The 23,743-nt window shown below is 43.6% G+C and overlaps 1 protein-coding gene and 1 pseudogene across 1 annotated transcript; both read left to right on the top strand.

Moving 5' to 3' along the window:
• Nucleotides 1-618: 618 nt before the first annotated feature.
• Nucleotides 619-8,057, top strand: LOC144232618 (carbonyl reductase [NADPH] 1-like). The gene is made up of 3 exons (XM_077765471.1): nucleotides 619-976; nucleotides 1,537-1,644; nucleotides 7,494-8,057. The coding sequence occupies exons 1-3, from the start codon at nucleotides 688-690 to the stop codon at nucleotides 7,973-7,975; spliced, it is 879 nt and encodes a 292-aa protein (XP_077621597.1). The 5' UTR covers nucleotides 619-687; the 3' UTR covers nucleotides 7,976-8,057.
• Nucleotides 8,058-10,276: 2,219 nt separating this feature from the next.
• Nucleotides 10,277-17,945, top strand: LOC144232579 (carbonyl reductase [NADPH] 1-like; annotated as a pseudogene).
• The last annotated feature ends 5,798 nt before the right edge of the window (nucleotides 17,946-23,743 follow it).

Here is a 23,743-nt window from a genome sequence, read left to right as displayed (position 1 = left end):
AACAACTCCTTGGCCACAGTGAGCTTCATAAACATTCCCTCCCACTGGGGGCCCCACTGGGAATCACACAGAGGGGGGAGCCCTGCCCACACCCCAGTCTCGGCACAGTACCTAATTCTTTGTTTCTTCCTCTTGAGATTCTCCTAAAAAGGCAAATGGGTCTGTGTCCTCAGAGGACACAGTTCCCCTGTGCAAGCCACTTCACTGCCTTTTGGAAGAAAGCAACTTTCCCATTCTTCAGGGAAAGAAGGATACACTCCCAAGATAATTCCTTTTTTCCTGTTGAGGTTTGCCCAGAATCATTTTAGTTCTCCTACCATGAATCTCCAGCCCCTATTGACCTATGATCCACACCCTTCTTTGGGGAGCACAGCATTTCTGGGGAAGCTGGAAGCAACGTTGGGCTCAGAGGAGGGACCCTAAGAGGACAAAGTAGTGGTTCGCCTCAGGGTGCAGCCTTAGGAGATACAGATTTGGTATAGTGTCATTAGGAACCTTCTGGAACCGTGGCCCCTCCTTTCATAGAGGGGCAGAGGCGGGGCCTCAGACTCCAGAGGTCATAGGACTAAGAGTTACAGTTTTCCTGGCATCTCTGACTGTGGCCAGGCCTCTGCACCACTAGCCCTCGGTGTGGTCCACAGCACCGTCCGCTCCACACACAGCGCCTCCCTAGAACCCCACACAGTCATGTCGACACACATCCGTGCAGCACTGGTGACCGGGGCCAACAAGGGCATTGGCTTTGCCATCGTGCGTGACCTGTGCCGGCAGTTCTCCGGGGACGTGGTGCTCACGGCGCGGGACAAGGCACGGGGACAGGCTGCTGTGCAGCAGCTCCAGGCCGAGGGCCTGAGGCCGCGCTTCCACCAACTCGACATCAACGACCTGCAGAGCATCCGCGCCCTGCGTGACTTCTTGCACAAGGAGTACGGGGGCCTGGACGTGCTGATCAACAACGCGGGCATCGCCCTTGACAGTAAGGACATGGGAACTCTTAGGCCAGGAGACCTCCCTTAGGGGACCGCTCAGTGTAGGTTTGGGGCTGGTCTGAACAGCTACTCTAGGGCCTGGAGCTCTGAGGGGATCTAGAACAGCCTCCCTAGGGAAGAAAACGGACTGGAGGCACAGGGAGAGCAGAATCCTCCAGAAGTTACAAGCCTTTCCAGCCAGAGGACCTTGGCCCTGCCATGGATCAGACTTTCAGGAACCTCACCCAGGTTTTGCAAAGTTTCTGCCTGATCAGATCTGAGTCATTTGGTAAATGTTTAATCTACTTTGCAATAAACAACATATTGTAAACAAGGACACACAGAAATCCCACTGTGGATCCTTCCCTTAGACTCCTCAACTGGTGCCCACTTACAAAGCTACACAGCACCAACCAGCCAGATAATTCACACTGGGACAATAGTGTTATCTAACACAGAAATGACTGAAAATTCACAAGTTTGCACACACAAAAAAAATTATTGTCACCTCGTGGAATATTCTCAGAATGCAACTACTTACTAATGTATTCTCCTTCTCCCCTACCAGTGCATGATCACACACCCTTACATACTAAAGCAGAAGTGACGATGAAAACAAACTTCTTTGGTACCAGACACATGTGCACAGAACTGCTGCCTCTAATGAAACCCCAAGGTAGGTGTGACAAGGTGCCAGGCACTGATGTTTCTGACAATATCTGGCCCCTGACTCTCTCTGACCTCATCTACGGGCCCTGATCCCTCTCCTTACTCTGCCAGCCTGGTCTCCCTGCTATGATCCCACCAGACAGGTGCCTTTCTCCTCAGGACTCTGTACACACAGGTCCAGCACTCAGCAGTGCCCTCTGTCTGCTGGCCTTTCACAACTGGCTCTTTATTCTACTTCATGTCTTTATTTCAAACTCTCCTCACAGAGGCTTTTTTTTTTTTTGGTCAGTAGAGTAGCATTTATTTATTTATTTATTTTTTACAAATAGTTTATTGTCAAATTAGTTTCCACATAACACTCAGTGCTCATCCCCACAAGTGTCCTCCTCTATGCCCATCCCCCCCTCCCCCCCACATCCATCAGTCCTCAGTTTTTGTCAGCATTCAAGAGTCTCTCATGGTTTGCCTCTCTCCCTTTCCCCCACCATTTCCGCCCTTCTTCTCCCCCTTGTTCCTCCGTCAAGTTCCTCCTAATCCTCCTATACGTGCAAACATATGATATTTGTCCTTCTCTGCCTGACTTATTTCGCTCAGCATAACACCCTCAAGGTCCATCCATGTTGCTACACATGGCCAGATTTCATTGTTTCTCATTGCCATGTAGTATTCCATGGTATAGATAAACCACATCTTCTTGATCCATTCATCTGTTGATGGACACTTAGGCTCTTTCCATGTTTTAGCTATTGTGGAGAGTGCTGCTATGAACATTGGGGTACATGTGCTCCTATGCATCAGCATTTTCACAGAGGCCTTTTCTTCACTCTGTGTCTCTCACAGGTATACTTCCTGGGGGACTCCTTCCTGGACCTTTCTTTTTGCTCTCCCTCTTGCTGAGGATTTTATTCAGGCTGTTGGACTCTTCACTATCCAAACTTCTCAGGCTCCCCTAAAATCTGTCACCTGCCTAGAACATTCCCTAGAACATTCTCTTCTGCTTCTCCTTCTCCTCAGGATGCCCTCTTCCCTCCTCAGATCCGACCCCTCCACCCCCTACCTATACTCCCACCGAAACATCTATAATATGTCCAGATGACACTTGTACTTTCCCAATATCATCCTGGTCACCGACCACTCCATACACCCACCATGAAAAGTGAGGTCACCATGCCCACCTCCTGATTATCACTGACCAGGTCCTAACAGTTGTCCCACAGAGTTTGTCCCCAAGCTTTCTCCATTCCAGCTCTCCAACAGAGACTCGGCTGTCATTTCTGGAGCATTGTAACATTCCTAAAAGATGCAGCATCTTCTGTCTTTTCCTTTCTGGTTATTCTCTGTACTCCCTGAGTGCTCACTTACTCCCAAAAGTCTATCAGGAGCAAAGTCCAATCCTGAGCACAACTTGCAGGGATCTCTGTCTTCTGACCTGCCAAAGTCCAATCCCATCAACTCCCCTCACCTTGATCAATGTTGGCACAAAACAGACTGCCATAATTCCTTGGTTGTAAGCTACTGCAATATTTACCCCCACATTAATCTGCTAGTGGAACAACCATCATTCAGTACACTGATAAGCTGATACTTTTAGAAACATTAGTGTGTCTGGTTTGAATGAGCACATGCATGTCCAGCTTACCCTCAGCTCTGCCCCAGGTACCTCTTCCATCCTGGAAACTTCTATCACTTCTTCTACCACCGACTTCACTGGCCCCCAAATGGCAGCTCTCAAATGTCCCCAGACTCCTTTAGTCACAACAACATTGATGGGGGACTGAGTCTGTGTGCCAGCACCACGCATCCTCCACGTATTCCCCTTAGAAGGCAGAAATCACACTTCTGGCTGATTGTTTTCTCACTTACTGAACCGTGTGGGTATCTACTGTGTAGTGGCCTTTGACCAGAATGAGGAATGAGTGCTCTCCTACATTTGCCAAGGCAGGCTCTGGTCAAATATTGACCTTGCCTCAGGAAAACAAGATTCATGGACATGGAAATGCAAGCTATATTCTCAGAGTAAGAGCAGGGTTTTATTGCTTCTGGAAATAAGAAATCTCTTCCATTATTTGGGCGAATGGCAGCCACAGTGGTTCCCGTTATAAGAACATTGCCCTCTTTGGGGAGACTATATGGGAGAAGTTTTAGTTCAATAATTTGGGCAGAAAACAAAGATAAGAATTTACAACAACCAGGTGGCTATCACCAGTCATAACCATGCAATTAGTATCAAAGTCCTAAAAATTGCTTCCCACATTCCACATCTTTTCACTCTCATTCCACAAAAATTCCTATTCCTGAATTTAAAAGACAGTCTCTTGAAATGAATAAGCTGTTGTTATTCTTATTCTCTTTAAATTGTACTCTGTATTTATTTCAAAAAGATATTAAGCTATAATCATCCCTACGGAATTGAGCAAACATTGGAAATCTGAGCACTCTTCATCAACAGCATAACCTTAAAATACTAGGTACAAATATCATCTTATTAAGGCTACTGTTACCAAGGATACCTTACAGAAGTTGTTCTCAAGCTTCATTTGAAAAGGTATTGCTTTGCAATATCCTTAGTATAAAAAAATCACTAGAGAAATTTGATGAGAAAATTACAATAGTAAAGGTATCTCCACTCACACACACACTCTGACATATTGGTTCTAGAAAGGATAGGTGGCTGGACAATTCTAGATATGATGTGCTAGGCACATTATATAGAGTCCCTGTTCAGAATCTGGAGGGATCATGGACTTCAAGGTCACAAGCACAGCTCACTGAAGAACAAGGTCATGTGACATCCAAAGTAGCGGTTCTTCCCACTACTCAAGGTCCTCAAATCATTTTCCCTACATCCCTGTTCTTCAAATGAAGCTTTACTCAGTAAGTCCAGAGAAACAGGAAATAAAAGGACTCTGCTCTATTGGGCTATTGTCTTCCTCATTCCAAGACTCCCAGGTACCTCAGGGAAAACCACAAGAGGCATATTTTAAAACTTTGAAGTGTTTTCTGAAACCTCTTATCAGCCCAGAGACTGAAGAACTGGTCCTCTTGACATCAGAAAACATGAATCTCCCAAGGAATGTGACAAATGTTAAATCATCAATTGTCAGGAGAAACAGCTTGGAATTACAGATTCTGAATAGCCGTGAGAGTCAAATACTGCGCTTGAAGCTTGTGACCACAGATGAGACGATGTCTAAAATATCTTGTGTTATGGAGATCAGTGTGGCTCTGCGTTAGGACAGTGAAGTTTGGAGAGGGAGAGATTTCCTCAAAATAGATCCCTGGCCACATACAGGTAATGGTCTGGACAAACTGTTAGCCCAAAATACAAAGCAGCCCCACCAGAACACGAATCCTTTCTTACCTGGGTGACATGCTTTTCACACTGTGACAGGCCAATTCCTTTACATGCTACCTCACACACAGTGTCACACACTTACAGTCACACATACAGTCTCTTTCTCACATGTATACATATGACACGCTCAAATGCACTCACACACCCTTATCACAAGGACATCTGGTTGGTCCATACATTCTTTTTTTTAAGTTTATTTATTTATTTTTGAGACTGGGCCTCCCAAGCAGGCCCCAAACTGTCATCACAGGGCCCAATGCCGAGCTCGAGCCCACAAACCATGAGGTCATGACCTCAGTTGAAATAAAGAATGGGACACTTAACTGACTAAGCCATCCAGGCACCCCACCCTTAAAGTTCTTAGCACAGAGGCTGTGTGCATTCCAAGTCAGGATCCTCAACACATGACACATGACACATGAAAGCCAAGAGTCTACTCTGGAGACAAAATGTTTGTATCAAATGCTTTACTGTATAAACTTTTTAAGTACTTCCTATTCCTGCCCTCATGTTTCCTGCCCTGAGCTATCAGACCAGAAGGGTCTACCATATCACCCAGCTCTAAGGTGAAGTCTGTTGACAGCTACCCTGCCCACTTGGAGTTATGGTTAGAGCGTGAAACAGGCCTGGGGTGAGGGAATGATTGCAGTTTCTACTACAAGGAATTTATCTATAAAACCTTTCACTCCCTGTCAAGCTTCCCTCATATACACAGGAAAGCATTTGCACAGCTGATACTAGACTTCCTATGATAGACAAAACAGAATAGACAAGAGGGCATCACTTTACTATACACAGCCTACAGACAGTAGAGTTTCTCCATCTACTGACTATACTAAAGATAGATAAGAAAATGGCTCCAAGCCCCTATAAGTAAATAATACTGTCTTTCTAGTATACCAGTTACCCAGCTCCTGTCTTATTTCACACACTTCTGTGTTCTGCAATTTTGAATCATTAATGTGTACTATTTTTATTGTGAGTCAGCCCGAAGATGTTTTTGAAAATAAGATAAATCTAATTAGAGGTACATAATAATATCTGAGAGGTGCTTAATGAAACATTTGACATATATGTTCCGTTAATCCTACACTTAAAACACTGTAGATGAAAGGAAAGACCAGAATAATGGAACCCTTTCTAAAAGGTGTTTATGTTATAAAACTGTTACATTAATGAGGTATTTTCTAGAAATCATTTTAATTATCTCTAAACAACACTTAATGAGAGACATAAGGTCATGCATTATCTATTTCATTGAGCTTATCTGACACTGCCATTCCTTAGTGGGCTAGAGCCAGAGTTAAGTGACTCAGAGCTATCACTGTCTTTCCCAGTTATTTACATAAAATAGGTATAGTTTCCTAATGTTCTTGAAGCTCTTACTGTTCACAAATTCTCATAACCTTTCTATTAGGCTAAAGATACTCATGTAGATATAAAACTAGCAAACTATACATGTCAATATAAGTTCACTTTTAGGAATACTAGCTATATTTTTGAAAAAGAATTAGTGACTATTAGTGTGATTAACACCTTTAACACCTTTACTGAGATACAATTCATATATAATACACTTCACCCATTTCAAGAATGCAATTCAGTGGAGTTTAGTATATGGACAGAGGTGTGGAGCAATCACCACTTCAAGATTAGCACACTGTCATCACACCAAGGAGAAAAAATACCCTTAGCCTCAGCCCTCTTGGTCTCACATTCCCACTGCCATAAGCAAACCTCTAATCTATTTTCTGTCTGAACATCTACTTTTCTGGACATACCCTATATAGAGAATCACATAATGAGTAGTCATTTCTGACTGGCCACTTTATTTTGAGTAATGTTATCAAGATTCATCCATGTTGTAGCATTTCTTTTTATAGCATCTATTTAACATGGGACTGTTCCATTGCCCCTTCCCATGACCATATTGCCTGGTGTTTTGTCTCTGCTCCCGAGTTGATGAAATCCCAACATGCAGAAAACAGCATGCACCTTAACCCACTGAGGTGATTAGTTTTTACCCAGTTATTGCAAGTGACAGCCCCTATACACATCCAGTCTGTTCTCTTTCATAAGGCATCAATAAACTGATTAGTTGTCTGTTGGTAAATAGACACTCATTCATAGAGCAGGGCCCATGGGCCCGTAAGATGTTAAGATGGTCTCAAGAGGACCTGTGAAGAAGAGTGTCTCTCTACTCATGATTGCAATGAGCACCCACTTACCTTCAGAAAACACATTCCTATATAAGGTGCTATCTTCTCTTTATGGGACATCTGGGCACTGCATTCCCCATTAGATCATTCCACCTATGTCCCGTGAGACATTATGAGTGTTACAAGGATCAAGACTGCATCAAGTCCATCACTTATACAGCAAGGCTACATTAACACTCATAGCAAACTGGTATTTGTCTCCAAAATGGACAAACCAAACGATTTTGGTATTCATGATTCTCGTGCATGCCATTCTTTGTGATTACTTGTGTTGTATTTTAGGCAGAGTCGTCAATCTGTCTAGCATAATGAGCATAGTAGCTCTTACAAACTGCGGTTCTGGACTGCAGCAGAAGTTCAGAAGTGAGAGCATCACAGAGGAGGAGCTGGCGGGGCTCATGAACAAGTTTGTGGATGATGTAAAGAACAGAGTGCACCAAAGCGAGGGCTGGCCTGATATAAAAATGCTCACATATGGAGTGTCAAAGATGGGTGTCACGGTCCTGTCCAGAATCTATGCCAGGAAACTGAGTGAGCAGAGGAGGGGAGACAAGATCCTCCTGAATGCCTGCTGCCCTGGGTGGGTGAAAACAGACATGGGTGGATCTATAGCCATTAAAAGTCCAGAAGAAGGAGCAGAGACGCCCATCTACTTGGCTCTTTTGCCTTCAGATGCTAAGGGGCCTCACGGGGAGTTTGTCATGGAGAAGAAAGTTGAACAATGGGGACCCCACTCTCAGTTTCCTCCATGGGTTCCATTATGATAGTGCCATGATTTGACCAGATTACTGACAACAATGTCCTCATCAAAAAAAGAAATAAAGGAATCATTATCCATATCAAGTACTCACACTGAATTGGCTAATAATTCTGTGAAGTCTTTTGTGATTTCTTCTGTGATATAAGTGAAGAAACCAAATGGAAATAATGACAATAATGAATATACCTCATAGATAAACAATTTTAAGTAAATATCCATGTGTGCACTTTATTCCTTGCCAACTAGCCCAAAAAACTAACAGAACCTAAGTTAAGTCAAGAGAAGGGACAGTTTAACACAGGGGTTGGTACACATAGGGTGAATGAGCCCCATAGTGATTTTTTTTTTTTTTTTGCCTGTGCAAGTCAAGTTGTTCCTGTGCTGTTTGCTGAAAAGACTACCCTGTTTTGACTGATTTNCAGACCAATGGCCTCTGGTGGACCTACTCGAATCTGCTGTTTAGCTTGACAGTCACCATATACAGACCCATAAATGGGGCTGGATTTCCCTAGCCAGCATTGTGTATAAGCCTCTACTATGACATGGGCACCCCACCATGGAGAGATACCTACTGTGGTTATTAAATATCAAACTCACTGGAGAAAAAGAAGCTGTAAGGTATGAAATGAGAGTAGGCACTAGAGGTGCATCCGTAAGTCAACCTGAGACGGGGGAAAAGGAGAATATGGATTGGTATCAAGGCATATGAAAGAATTTCTGTCAATCTGCTCAAGGCAAAAGTGCTATTGATGTAGGGATAAATGGTCACCAAGTTTGTAACACAGCTCAGCAAATTCTCTACAGAAGATGGAGAACAGTAAAAAAACTCATCACTGCTGATGCTAGTTTACTGAATCCATGGGTGTCTACAGTCCTATTCTTTCCACTTTCCTTTTTCAAAGCTTTCAAGACAAACATCTGGAAACAAAAAGATCTTGGCTCTGCCACCTTATGAGCGACCTTGAGAAAAATCCTGCATGTTGCTGTATGTCAATCTCCTCAAGTGTACAATCTGGGGGGAAGTCAGAGGATTTCCATGAAGAGTAAATGAACTCATACAGGTGAACAGCCTGAAAACAATGGCAGTGCAAAACGCATACCCTCCATATGCGTTCCTGGAGTGGGGCCTGACACATCCAGGGCCCTGAAGGCAACTTCTTACTGCCCCACACCAAACCTGTCTCCTCAGGGGATCTCTGTGAATACCCACCACCTCCCACCCCTCACAGAACCATTTGTGTTGTACAGATTCCCTCCTTCCGTGATTATTTTTCACTCTTCCTCGGGGGTTTCAAGCTGACAGAAATGAGAACTGATGGTCCCTACGAGCAAGGGTAGGGTCCATCCTTTCAAAGTCTTTGCTTTCAGAATGACTATTAATTTTCTCTCTGTTATTTGGCTTTTCTAAACTGACCCATGACGCAAAACAAAATCTAGGACAAAACATTAGCATATCAACTGCTGGTTGGAAATATACCCCAGTATCACTGAGATCTTTTTCCCTTTATATTTTAAAAATAATAAATAATAATATATATACATATAACACTTAGCAACTCTGACCTTGGACAAACACAAGAAATAGACAGTATAGGCAAACAGGAGATTATGTAAACGTTAGATCAAACATGCCAAGCAACTCCTTGGCCACAGTGAGCTTCATAAACGTTCCCTCCCACTCGGGGCCCACTAGGAATCACACAGAGGGGGGAATCCTGCCCACACCCCACTCTCAGCACAGGACCTAATTCTCTGGTTCTCCGTCTTGAGTTTCTCCTAATATAACAAGAGGCAGTTTCCCTGCAAAAGTAATTTCACTGCATCTGGGAAGAAAGCATCCATTCCTATTCTGAAGAGGAAGGACACGTTTTCAAGATAATATCTGTACTCCTTTGTTCCTGTTGACATTTCTCCAAAATAATTTTAGTTCACCTACCATGAATCTCTAGCCCCTACTAACCTATGACCAATACCATTCTTTGGGGAGCAGACCAGGCTAACCAGAACCAACACTGGCTCAAAGGAGGGATCCTAAGAGGACACAGTCCTGCTTGGCCTCAGGGTGCAGCCCTAGGAGGTATGGATTTGGTACAGCATCATTAGGAAACCTTCTGGAACTCTGGCCCCTCCTTTCATAGTGGGACAGAGGTAGGGCCTCGGGGGCTAGGAATCATAGCACTGGATCTCAGAACACAGTTCTACTGGCATCTATGACTATGGTCAGACTTTTGCATCACGAGCCCTCTGTGTGGGCCACAGCACCATCTGCTCCACACACAAGGCCTCTCTTGCACTCCACACAGCCATGTGTTCAGACACCCGCGTGACAGTGGTAAGCAGGACAAACGAGGGCATCAGCTTTGCCATCGTGCGAGACCGGTGCCAGCAGTTCCCTAGGGACGTAGTGCTTACGTCACAGGACAAGGCGTGGGGACAGGTGGCCGTGCAGCAGCTCCAGGCCGAGGGCCTGAGTTCTCACTTCTACCTGCTGGACATCAATGACCTACAGAGCATCCGTACCCTGTGCGGCATCCTTTGCAAGGAGTACAGGTGCCTAGATTGTTGGTCAATAATGCAGGGGTCTTCTTTGACAGTAAGGATATGGGAACTCTTAGGCCAGGAAACTCCCTTAGGGGACCACCCAGGATGTGTTGGGGCTGCTGTCTAAATGGCCGCTCTGGGGCCATAGCTCACGAGACAATCTAAAATGTTCTCCCTAGGGAAGAAGATGGACTGAGGGCACAGGAAGAACAGAACCTTCCAAAAGTTGCAAGCTTTTCCACCCAGAGGACCTTGGCATTGCCATAGGTCAGGCTCTCAGGGACCTCACCTAGGTTTTTCCAAGTTACTCTCTGATTGGACTTTGAGCAGCCCCATGAATTTTTAAATTATTTTAAAATACATAAAATCCCCCAGGGCCATGTGCAGAGATGGCATGTGCACCTCATCTTAGCTTCTTGCAGTGGTGCCAACATACAGAGCTACACAGCATCAACCAGTCAGATAATAAATGTTGGGGTAGACTGTTCACTAACCTGCACACTACTGAGAATTGACCAGATTACACATATAACAAAAATGATATTGTCACTTTATGGAATTTTCTCGATGGCTAACACATTAATCTATTCTCCTTCCCCGCTACAAGTTGGTGATCATACACCCTTACATATTCAAGTAGAAGTGACAATGAAAACTAACTTCTATGGTACCCGAGGTGTGTGCACAGAACTACTGCCTCTAATGAAACCCCAGGGTAGGTGTGACGAGGGGTCTAAGGGGTGGTGTTTCTGACATGGTCTGGCCCCTGACTTCCTGACCTCATCTAAGGGCCCTGTTCCCTCTCCTTGCTCAGCCCCATCAGCCTTATCCTCACCGGGACAGGTGGCCTTCTCCTCAGGACTCTGTACACACAGGTCCAGCACTCAGCAGTGTCCTCTGCCGTGCTGGTCTTTCACAACTGCTCTTTCATCACATTCATGTCTTCATTCCAAACTCTCCTCACAGAGGCCTTTTCCTGACTCTGTGCCCCTCACAGGTGCACTTCCATGGGGATTCCTTCGTGGACCTTTCTTCTCCCTCTCCTTCCCTCTGTGATTTTATTGAGGCTAGTAGACTCTCCAAACTTGTTGGGGCCCACAAAAATCTGTCACCTGCCGAGAACATTCCCAGAGCTCAAGACCCACATTGTTCTCTTCCTGCCCCTCCCTCTCATCTTGATGTCCTCCCCTCCCTCCTCAAATCCCAGCTCTCCAGTCCCCCAATCACACCCCCATCTAACCATCTAAAACATGTCCAGATGACACTTATACTTAACCAATATCATCCTGGTCATAGGCCCCACCATCCACCCACCATGATAAATGAGGTCAGCATGCCCACCTCCTGATTATCACTGACCAGGTCCTAACAGTTATCCTTGGATTTTCCCCAACCTTCTTCATTCCAGCTCTCCAACAGATTCAGCTGTCATTTCTAGACCACCACAACCTTCCTAAGAAAAGGTGCTTCTGTCTTTTCCTTTCAAGTTATTCTCTGTACTCTCTGAGAGCACACTCACTCCTGAAAGCCCCTCAGGAGCAAAGTCCAATCTTAAGCATAACTTGTAGTGATGTCTGTCATCAGATCTGCCAAGGTCCAGGCCCATCAACTCCCCTCACCTTGTTCAATGGTCTGAAGAAAACAAACTGCCATAATTCCTTGATTGTAAACTACCGTTATATTTACCCCCACATTAGTGTGATGTGGGAACCACCACCCATTCATTACACTGATTAAGTAAGATGACACTTTTAAAAAGACTAGGATGTCTGGCCTGAGTGAGTACATGTATGTATAGTTTACTCTTAGTTCTGCCCACATATCCTCTTCTGTCCTGGAATGTTCTACCACTTCCTCTACAACTGGTTTCATTGGTACCCAAAGGGTAGCTCTCAAATATCTCCCGACTCCTTTATTCACAACATTGTTGTGGGACGAGTTCCGTGTGCCGGCACCACACATCCTACATGTATCTCCCTAGAAGGCAAAACTCACTTCCAGCTGATTGTTTTCTCACTTACTGAACAGTGTGGGTGTCTGCTGTGTATTGGCTTTGGACAAGAATGAGGAATGATTGCTCTCCTGATTTGATAAGGCAGGCTCTAATCAAACCTTGCCTCAGGAAAACTAGACTCATGGACATGGAAATGCAAGCTATATCTTCAGTGTAAGAGCAGGGTTGTCTTTTCTTTGAAAACACCAGAATTCTTCCATTATTTGGGGAAATAGCAGCCACAGTAGTTGGTGTTACCATAACTTTACACCCTTTAGTGACACTATCAGAGAGAAATCCAAGGGAGGATATTCAAAAGCAAATACTGTCCCACCTGCCCCATACTTCAGAAACCAGGAGACAAAGAACATTCTTGGATGACTTCCACCAGTTGTCTCTGGGCTCAGAACCCATTCAAAAGGCCAATGTTTGCTGTACTTTTTGACATGGAAGGACAAACCAAAAGACAGAATTATTACCTTAAGGACATTGAGGGATAGTAGATATTATTTTTTAATCCTATCTTTAAAAAGAGGTTTACTGGGGCGCCAGAGTGACTCAGTTGGTTAAGTGTCCGACTTCGGCTCAGGTCATGATCTCACGGTTCGTGGGTTCGACCCCCGCGTCGGGCTCTGTGCTGACACCTAGCTCAGAGCCTGGAGCCTGTTTCAGGTTCTGTGTCTCCCTCTCTCTCTGACCCTCCCCTGCTCATGCTGTCTCTATCTCAAAAATAAATAAAACATTAAAAAAAAACTTTTTAATGTTTTATTTAAATAATGTAGCCACAAAAAACAAAATAATAACCTACAATACCCAGGTGCCCACCACCAATTTTAACCAGGCAATCAATATCAAGGCCATGTAAACCCCTTCCCACATTCCATATCGTTTCCCTCCCATTCCCCCCAAATTCCTATTCCTGAATGAGAATACTCTCTTTAAAAGGATGAGATGAAGTTCCTCTTTACTGTCTTTTCTATGGTTTTATTTCAAAAGATTTTAAGGTATAAACATCTCTAAGGAAATGAGCAAGCACTGAAAATCTGAACATTCTTGCTCTTCAGATATTAGCTTAAAGTATGAGGTGGAAATACAATCTTGTTAAGGCTGCACTTACCAAGGAAACCTTAAACAAGGCATTTTCAAGTTTATTTGGAAAGATACTGTTTTGCAACATCCTGTAGCCTAAAAACCACTAGAGGAATTTGGAGGGAAAATTACAATAGTAAACTTATCTCACACACACACACACACACACACACACACACACTCACGTATTGGTTCTAGAAAGGATAGATGGGTGGACATTTCTAGATGTGATGTGCTAGGCATTTTATATAAGGTCCCCATTAAGAACCTGGAGGAATCATGGACCTCAAGTTCACAAGTGCAGCTCATTGAAGAACAAGGTCATGTGACATCCAAATTAGTGGTTTTTTCTACTACTCAAAATCCTCAAATCATTTTCCCTATATCCCCATTCTTCAAATGAAGCCTTACCCAATAAGTTCAGAGAAACAGAAATAAAAGGACTCTGCTCTATTGGGTCAATGATTTCTTATTCCAAGACTCCCAATACCTCAGAGAAACCCACAGGAGGCATATTTTAAAACTTTGAAGTGTTTCCCTTGGGTAAATTCCTAGCAGTGCTGTTGCTGGGTCATAGGGGAATTCTATTGTTAATTTTTGAGGAAACTCCATACAGTTTTCCAGAGGGGCTGCACCAGCTTACATTCCCACCAACAGTGTAGGAGGGTGCCCATTTCTCCACATCCCCACCAGCATCTAGTCTCCTGACTCTAGTTCACACCTTGTTCATTTTAGCTACTCTGGCTGGCATGAGACGGTATCTCAGTGTGGTTTTGATTTGTATTTCCATGATGATGAGGGACACTGAGCATCATTTCATGTGTCTGTAGGCCATCTGGATGTCCTCTTTGGAAAAGTGTCGTTCATGTATTCCGGCCATTTCTTCACTGGATTATTTGTTTTTCGGGTGTGGAGTTTGGTTGAGTTCCTTATAGATATTGGATACTAGCCCTTTATCTGCTATGTCATTTGCAACTATCTTTTTCCATTCTGTCAATTGCCTATTAGTTTTATTGATTGTTTCCTTTGCCATGCAGAAGCTTTTTATCTTGATGAGGTCCCAGTAGTTCACTGAAGTGCTTTCTGAAAACCCCGTATCAGTCGAGTGACTGAAAAACTGGTCCTCTTGATACTAGAAAACATGAATCTTCCAGGGAATGTGATGAATGTTAAATCATCAAAGGTCACAAACACCAGCTTAGACTTACAAACTCTGAATTTCCCTGAGACTCAAATACTGCCCTTGAAGTTTGTGACCCCAGATGAGATGATGTTTAAAATATATTGTGTTGTATAGATCACTGCGTTTCTGGTTTAGGACAGTGAGGTTTGCAGAGTAGGAGACAGTGAGAGATTTCCTAAAAATAGATCCTTGGTCACATCAGGGTAAGGATCTGGATAAACTGTAAGCCCAACACACAACCTGGCCCTACGAGTGCAAGTGTCCTTTCTGACCTGGGTGACATGCTTTTCACAGTGGCTATGACAGGGCAACCCTTTTAAAAACTACCTCACACACAGTGTCACACACTCACAGTCACATTCACATACAATCTCTCTAATGCACACTCACATTCACACAAATCTCACACACTGACATGAACTCACATACCCTTAACATAAGAATGTCGGGATAGCCCATACACTTCTTAGCACATAGTCTGTGTGCATTTCACTTCAGAGTAGTTGAAATAACACTTGAGAGCCATGTGTCACTATGACGACAAAAATGTTTGGATCAGGAACTCTGCTATGGAAACTCTACAAGTGCTTCCCATTCCTATGTGTGTCCTGTCCCGAGCTGTCAGACCAGAAGAGTCTACCTTACACGCAGCTCTAAGGTGAAAGCCTGCTGACAGCCCTCCTGCCCCCCTGGAGATGTGGTTAGTGTGTGGGACAGACCTGGGGTGACGGTTTGGTTGCAGCATCCACATCTAGGATTTTACCTATGAAAGCTTTTTATCTCTGTCAGGCTTCCCTCATATACACAGGTAAGCATGTTCACAGCTGATACTAGGCTCCCTTCAATAGACAACATAATAGAAAAAGGTCATTATTTCCTTGCAAACAGCCTACAGAAAGTTAGTAGAGTTTCTCCAACTAATGATTATACTAAAGGTATGTACAAAATAGTTCCTAGCCCCTATGAGTAAATGTATTGGCCTTTCTGGTAAACCAGTTACCCAGTGTGGGTTCCTCTGCCCCAATCGTGTTCTTTTTCAAATATCTCTTGCTCGGTGTTGCAATTTTGAATCATAAAACAGTTTATCATATTATTACACACGCAGATAATATTTTTGTAAATAAAATAATTATGTTAAGTAGTATTAAAATCTTAGAGGTGCTTAATGAAACATTTGACATATATGTTCCATTAATCCTATACTTAATACACCTTTCTAAAAGGTGTTATGTTACAAAACTGTTAATAATAAGGCACTTTCTAGAAATCACTGTAATTATCTCTAAACAGCACTTAATGAAAGTCATATGGTCATGCATTATCTCTGTCATTGAACTTGTCTGGCACTGCCATTCCTTAGTGGGAAGGAGCAGAGTTAAGTGACCATGGTCTACGGCCATACCACCCTGAACCCGCCCGATCTCATCTGACCTCGGAAGCTAAGCAGGTTTGGGCCTGGTTAGTACTTGGATGGGAGAGGTAAGTGACCATGACTGTCTTCCCTGGATATTTCCATAATATAGGGACAGTTTCCTAATGCTATTGAAGCTTTTATTATTCATAAATTCTCATAACCTTTCTATTAGGCTAAAGATACTCATGTAGATATAAAACTAGTAAACTATTTATGCATGTCAACATAAGTTCACTTTTAGGAATACTAGCTATAGTTTCAAAAAAGAATTAGTGATATTGGTTTATCTATACCATGGAATNTAAAAAAAAAAGAATTAGTGAGTATTAGTGTGATTAACACCTTTAACACCTTTACTGAGATACAATACACATATCATACACTTCACCCATTTCAGGAATGCAATTCAGTGGAGTTTAGTTTATGGACAGAGGTGTGGAGCAATCACCACTTCAAGATTAGCACACTGTCATCACACCAAGGAGAAAAAATACCCTTAGCCTCAGCCCTCTTGGTCTCACATTCCCACTGCCATAAGCAAACCTCTAATCTATTTTCTGTCTGAACATCTACTTTTCTGCACATCCCCTATATAGAGAATCACATAATGAGTAGTCTTTTCTCACTAGCCACTTTATTTTGGATAATGTTATCAAGATTCATCCATGTTGTAGCATTTCTTTTTATAGCATCTCTTTAACATAGGACTGTTCCATTGTCCCTTCCCATGATCATATTGCCTGGAGTTTTCTCACTGCTCCCGAGTCAATGAAATCCCAACATACAGAAAATAGCATGTACCTTGGCCCATGGGGTGATTTGTTTTTACCTGGTTACAGCAGAGTGACAGCCCACAAATCGCACGCAGTCTGTTCTCCTTCAAAAGGTCATCAATAAACTGATTGGTTGGTTGTTGTTTGATAGACACTCGTTCATAGAGCACTGCCCATGTGCCCATGAGATATTAAGATGGTCCCAAAGGGGACTTGTAAGGAAAGTGGCTCTCTACTCATGATTGCAGTGCACACCTACATACCTTCTGAAGTACGTTCCTGTATAAGGGGCTACCTTTTCTTTATGGGACATCTGGGCACCGCGCTCCACATTAGATCATTTCTCTGACGTCCTCTGAGACATTATGAGTGCTGCAAGGATCAAGACTGTATCAAGTCCTTCACTTATATAGGAGGACTACATTAACACTCATAGCAAACTGGTAATTGTCTCCCAAATGGACAAATCCAAGCAATTTTGGTATTCATGATTCACACGCATGCCATTCTATTTCACTATTTGTGTTGTATTATGGGAAGAGTGGTCAATGTGTCTAGCATAATGAGCTCAGGAGCTATTAAATACTGCAGTCCAGGAATGCAGCAGAAGTTCATAAGACTATTGCAGAGGAGGAGCTGGTGGGGCTCATGAACAAGTTCAAGGATGACACAAAGAACAGGTCCACTCACATATGGAGTGTCAAAGATGGGTGCCATGGTCCTATCTAGAATCCATGCCACGAAACTGAGTGAGCAGAGGAAGGGAGACAGGATCCTCCTGAATGCCTGCTGCCCTGGTTAGGTGACAACAGACATGGGTGGAGCTATAGCCACTAAAAGCCCAGAAGAAGATGCAGAGACCCCCATTTACTTGGACATTTACCCTCGGATGCTAAGAGGACTCATGGGGAGTCGATCATGGAGAAGAAAGTTGAACAATGGGGACCTCACTTTCAGATTCCTCCATGGGTCCCATTATGATACTGTCATGATTTGACCTAACAGATTACACTGTCAACAATGTCCTTATTAAAAAAAAAGAAAAAAGAATCATTATCCATATCAAGTACTCATATTGAATTGGCAACTAATTCTGTGAGGACTTCTGTGATTTCTTCTGTAATACAGGAGATGGAAAAGTGGAATTAATGACAATAATTAATGGATATCATAGATCTAAAAAAATTCTAAGAAAATATCCACATGTGCAGATTATTCCTTGCCAAACAGACCAAAAAACTGACAGAACCTAAGTTAGGTCAAGAGAAGAGACACTTTAACACAGGGGTTGGTAAACATTAGTGAAAGAGTCACATAGTGAATATTTTCACCTTTGCAACCCAATGGTCTCTGTTGGACCTACTCAAACCTGCTGTTGTAGCTTGAAAGTCACCGCAGATGATATATAGACCCATGAATGGGGCTGGACATCCCTCGCCAGCATACTCTATCAGCCTCTACTATGACATGGGCACCCCACCACGGATAGACCTCCTCTGCGGTCTCGTTAAATATCAAACTCGTTGGAGAAAATGCAGCTGCAAGGTGAGAAATGGGAGCGGGCACTAAAGGTACATCCATAAGACAACCTGAGATAAGGGGGAAAGTGAATATGGATGGGTATCAATGCATATGGAGGAATTATGTCAAATCTCCTCAAGGTGAACATGCTATTGATGTGGGGATAAAGTGTCACCACGTTTGTAACATTAACATGGTCCAGCAAGATCTCTACAGAAGTTGGAATATACTCATCATTGCTGAGGCTAGTTTGGTGGATACATGCGTGTCTACAGTCCTATTCTTTCCACTTTCGTCTTTCCAACCTTTAGGACAAACAACTGGAAACGAACATCTTCAACTTTGGATCAGGTCATTATGTCAAGGTTCACAAGCCCCACATGAGACTCTCTGCTGTCAGCACAGAGCCCACTTCAGATTCTCTCCCTCTCTCTCTCTCTCTCTCTCTGTCTCTCAGCTCCTCCCCTGTTCATTCTTTCTCTCTCTTTCAGAATAAATAAACTTAAAAATAAATAAAAGTCTTTTCCTTCAAAAGCGCTATTAATCTATTAATTTTCTCTCTGCTATATGCTTCTCTAAACAGACCCATGAGGACTATGAATGTCTAGGACAAAACAATAGTATGTCAACTGCTGGTCTGGAAATCTTTTCCTTGATACCTTAAAAAGAGCAGTGAATTATATACAGCACTTAGTGACTAAAATCTTGGTCTACCCTAAAAATAAGCACTTTTAACAAACATTAAGTATTTATACCCATTAAATCATACATTAAAGCAATTCCTCAGCCACATGAGCTTCATAAACACTCTCTCCCACTCGGGCCCACTGGGATTCATGCTGAGGGAGGAGTCCTGCACACACCCAAGTCTCAGCACAGGACCTCATTCTCTGTATCTCTCTCTTGAGTTTCTACTGAGAGAGCAGGGGATCTGTGTCCTCAGAATCACTTCCCCTCTACAACCAATTTCACTGCATCTTAGAAAAAGGCAAACTTTCCCATGCAACAGAGGGAGAAGGACAAATTCCCAACACAATTATCTATATACCTTTTTTCCCCAAATTAATTTTAGTTCTACCACCATGATCTCTAGCCTCTATTTACCTATGACCATCCATTTTCTTTTTGGGGAGCACATCAGTCCATCCTGAACCATTGCTGAGCTTAGAGGAGGGATCCTTAGAGTGAAGAGTTCTGGTTGGTTTTAGGGTATAGCCCTGGGAGAGACAGGCATGATATAGCATCATGAGGGAGCCATCTGGAACCTTTGGCCCCTCTTTTGATGGGGGATGGAGGCAGGGCCCCTGGCTCTAGGGGTAATAGCACTGGATCCTAGAACACAGTTCTACTGACATCTGTGCAAGTACCCAGGGCCCAGGGCACATACCCAGTGTCTAACCATGTCTGCCTCACTCAGCCTGAAAGGCNTGGTTGGTTTTAGGGTATAGCCCTGGGAGAGACAGGCATGATATAGCATCATGAGGGAGCCATCTGGAACCTTTGGCCCCTCTTTTGATGGGGGATGGAGGCAGGGCCCCTGGCTCTAGGGGTAATAGCACTGGATCCTAGAACACAGTTCTACTGACATCTGTGCAAGTACCCAGGGCCCAGGGCACATACCCAGTGTCTAACCATGTCTGCCTCACTCAACCTGATAGGTCTGTAGCCGTGTGGTGCTGGTGATGGGCACAACAAGGCTTCACCATTATGGGTGTTCTGTGCCAGCAGGTCTCAGGGGACATGGTTCTCACAGCCGTGCTTCTCCCTGCCTGACACCAACGACCTGCAGAGCAGCCATGCACTGCTCGAACTCCTGTGCAGGAGTGTGGGGGTCTGGACGTGCTGGTCAACAACACGGGCATCGTCTTCCACTCCTCCTCTCTCTCTGTGATCTTCAGAGTAGTGGTACCACCTCCAATCCATAAGGCCCACCTAACACTTGTCACCTGCCTAGAATATTCCAGGATCTCCAGACACACATATTTGTCCCCCTGCCTCTATACCTGCACCAATGCTCCTTTCCTGCTTCAAATCCCTCTAACCCCATCTAAAACCAACATTTCCGGAAGATACTGCTTTTTCCCCTTCCTCCATTCACAGTAGCTTCTCTCCAGTTTGTGCTCCTCTGGAAGACTGCAACTTATAACTGGATTCAGGACCTCCATCAATTGGGTGTTTCTGTGGCTAAACTAGTGATACGACTTCCTACTCTGCCATCTTGCTCATGTCACTCTTCAGATGGTTTTTGGCCTGAATCTCCCTGATTCACTCTTCCCTGAATCTCCAGGCTGCTGGCCTGCCTTGCTGACTTGGGACTTGTGAGCATCCATAATTGTGAGTCGTTCCTTACAATTCCTTAAAATAAATCTCTCTCGTTCACTCTTGTCTTCTCTTCCTCTATGCATGTACACACACACACACACACACACACACACACCCTATCAGTTCATATTTCTCTGGGGATACTAGACTGATTAATGCATATGGCAAAAGAATAAATATTACTCTATAGTGGAATAAAAGTGTTACGTTGGGATTTTGAGCAGAAGAGCCTTTCCTGGATTATCTTGGAGGGCCCACAATGCCATCACATGTACCCTTACTGACAGAAGCAGAGGAAGTTTTGAGGACAAAGCAGAGGCATGTGACCATGGAAGCAGTGAGTGGACTTATGTTGCCACAGGCAAAGACACATCAGCAGCCACTAGAAAGTGAAGAGCCAAGGTAAGGGCTTCCCTAGAAACCAGAGAGCGCACAGCACTGGAAGCACCTTGATTTCAGACCTCTGGCCTCCGGAGCTTCAAGAGAATAGACTGTTGTTGTTCTAACAGGGTACAGTTGTATCATTTGTTATGAGATCTCCAGAAGAATAAGGTCCCCATGTTCCTTATTTACTTAGCAGTTTGGCCATATTTGTGACTCAGTGTAAGTTTTGCCAGATTACCCTAAAGTTCCCACAGGGAAAACCATCTGGCATTTCTTCCTGGCAGCTCTCCCTAGGATACTGCTTGTACCGAAGTATCGCTCCTGAAGAACAAAGAGTTCAGAAGGTTCCTTGCTGAAAGCAAGGAACACACACAATCAGCAATTTTGTCTCTTCTCTCTCAAACTAAATAAATAAACTTCAACAATTGAAAGGAAGGAAGGAAGGAAGGAAGGAAGGAAGGAAGGAAGGCAGGCAGGCAGGCAGGAAGGATAAAGACAGACTTGAAACCATTGTCTGGCTCCAAATTCAGAGCCATCAATGACTATCCTAATATTTTATTGAGAAACTCAAAATAGTCTTACGAATTGTTAATTCTGGACTGCCAGGCTTCTATTCACTAGCTCACACACTGGTGGGCACCTCAGATGTTAAATCTTGGATGAAAAAGACTCACTAGGATCAGACCACAGAAAATGCTAGGAACCCTGAGTCCAGAGAGCAGCCTGCTCGGTCAACAGGACTAACAGAATAGAAGACACTCTCCTCAGGATCGCATCAGAAATATCCCCTGTAAACACTGACTAGGATCTTCCTCAGTTTTATAAATAAGACAAAGATAAAGTATGGTCAATTCAAAGACAGATTATTAAGCAAAACTTAGTATAGACACTATAATCAACGTCAGTGTACAGCTGTTTCCGTTTCTTATAATGAATAAAAAAGATATTTTATTTCCAAAAGCAAGTTAGGGTGGAAAATAACTCTCTTCGCTCAACTATAGCACTCAGAAGAATACCTATAGAAGGGAAGAGATCAAATCCAGAATAATACTTGGGATAAATTTAAGATTTTACGACTTAAACAATGACATATTTCCCACAGAAATAATTGCTGACGCCACAAACAAGGAAATTCTCAGGACAAGTGCACTTGTCCATATTGCAAACAAAAGGACTGGAAAATAATTATCCTGTATTAGCTATGAAATAAAAAGAGAGGATTAAGATGCCCAAACAGAAAAACAGCATCCAATACCCTGTTGTATCTTTAAGTTTACGTGGAGACATTTATCTAAATATAAAGGACCACCATACGAATTTATGGGTTGAATAGGGTCCTCAAAAAATTCATGTTGACCCTGAGCCTGTGAATGTGATCTTGCTTGCAGACTGGGTCTTTGCAGTTGTCATCATGTAAACATGAAGTCACACCGGATTAGAGTGGGCCCTATAGAAACGTATCTTTTGGGCCGCCTGGGTGGCTTAGTTGGTTAGGCGTCTGACTTCGGCTCAGGTCATGATCTCGCAGTTCGTGGGTTTGAGCCCCGTGTCAGGGTCTGTGCTGACAGCTAGCTCAGAGCCTGGAGCCTGTTTTGGGTTCTGTGTCTCCCTCTCTCTTGACCTTCCCCTGCTCACGCTGTCTCACTCTCTATCTCAAAAATAAATAAAACATTAAAAAAAATTTTTTTAACTGGTTTCTTTACAAGAAGACCATATGAAAACACCCAGGACACCCAGGAAGAATCCCATGTGACAAGAGAGTCAGAGATTAGGGTGGTGCTTCTACAAACCAAAGGGATGACAATAATTGCTGACACCCACCAAAGCCTAGGGAGAGGCAAGGAAGCATCCTTCTCCAAAGCCTTCAGAGGTCCATGGCCCTGACCATGGCCTGCTCTTAGCCTTTAAGCCTCTAAAACTGAGAGACTATTTTGCTTTTATTTTAAGCCACCCAGGCTGTAGTACTTTGTCACGGCAAACACAGGAAATGAATACAATGTGGATACTACCAAACAACAGTGAAGCTACCACTGTCACAGAAACTTTCCTTCAGGGGCACGCCAGCCCACCAACCCCCAAATCCCATCTCCAAACACATAGTTATCACTTTTGGACTTTTAACAGAACGATGGTCCTCCTTTCTTAGTGGCACTTCATCTGCTCATTTAAGAGACAAATGCCACTCACTAAGCCAATGGAATTGCCAGATGAAATGACCTTCCAGAGATTTCCTCTGGACATTTCTGAAGATTTCTTATTTATAATCAAGTTAAAATTATTTGAGACAAACTGAGGGCCGATGGGAGGTGTGGGAGAGGAGAAGGGGGTGATGGGCATGGAGGAGGGCACTTGTTGGGATGAGCACTGAGTGCTATATGGAAACCAACTTGACAATAAACTATTAAAAATTTTTAAAATAAAATAAAATTAGTTGAGATATTAACTTACCACTAAGTTCCTCACAGTAACCTCACAGACCAGAAATTAAAGACATAAAGGCCTATCACCCCCGGATGGGCATGGAGAAGGGCACATCGCACAGTGGATGACAT

This window comes from Crocuta crocuta, unplaced genomic scaffold, assembly GCF_008692635.1.
Source record: "Crocuta crocuta isolate KB4526 unplaced genomic scaffold, BGI_CrCroc_1.0 scaffold84, whole genome shotgun sequence".
In the NCBI taxonomy this organism is placed as follows: Eukaryota; Metazoa; Chordata; class Mammalia; order Carnivora; family Hyaenidae; genus Crocuta; species Crocuta crocuta.
This window is presented reverse-complemented; position numbering and strand designations above follow the sequence as displayed.

Excerpts from the sequence above, each read along its gene's own strand:
- LOC144232618 (XM_077765471.1), top strand. The coding sequence starts at position 688 with ATGTCGACACACATCCGTGCAGCACTGGTGACCGGGGCCAACAAGGGC. Across the intron at positions 977-1,536 it reads CGCGGGCATCGCCCTTGACA|TGCATGATCACACACCCTTA; the intron begins GTAAGGACATGG and ends CTCCCCTACCAG. Across the intron at positions 1,645-7,493 it reads GCCTCTAATGAAACCCCAAG|GCAGAGTCGTCAATCTGTCT; the intron begins GTAGGTGTGACA and ends GTTGTATTTTAG.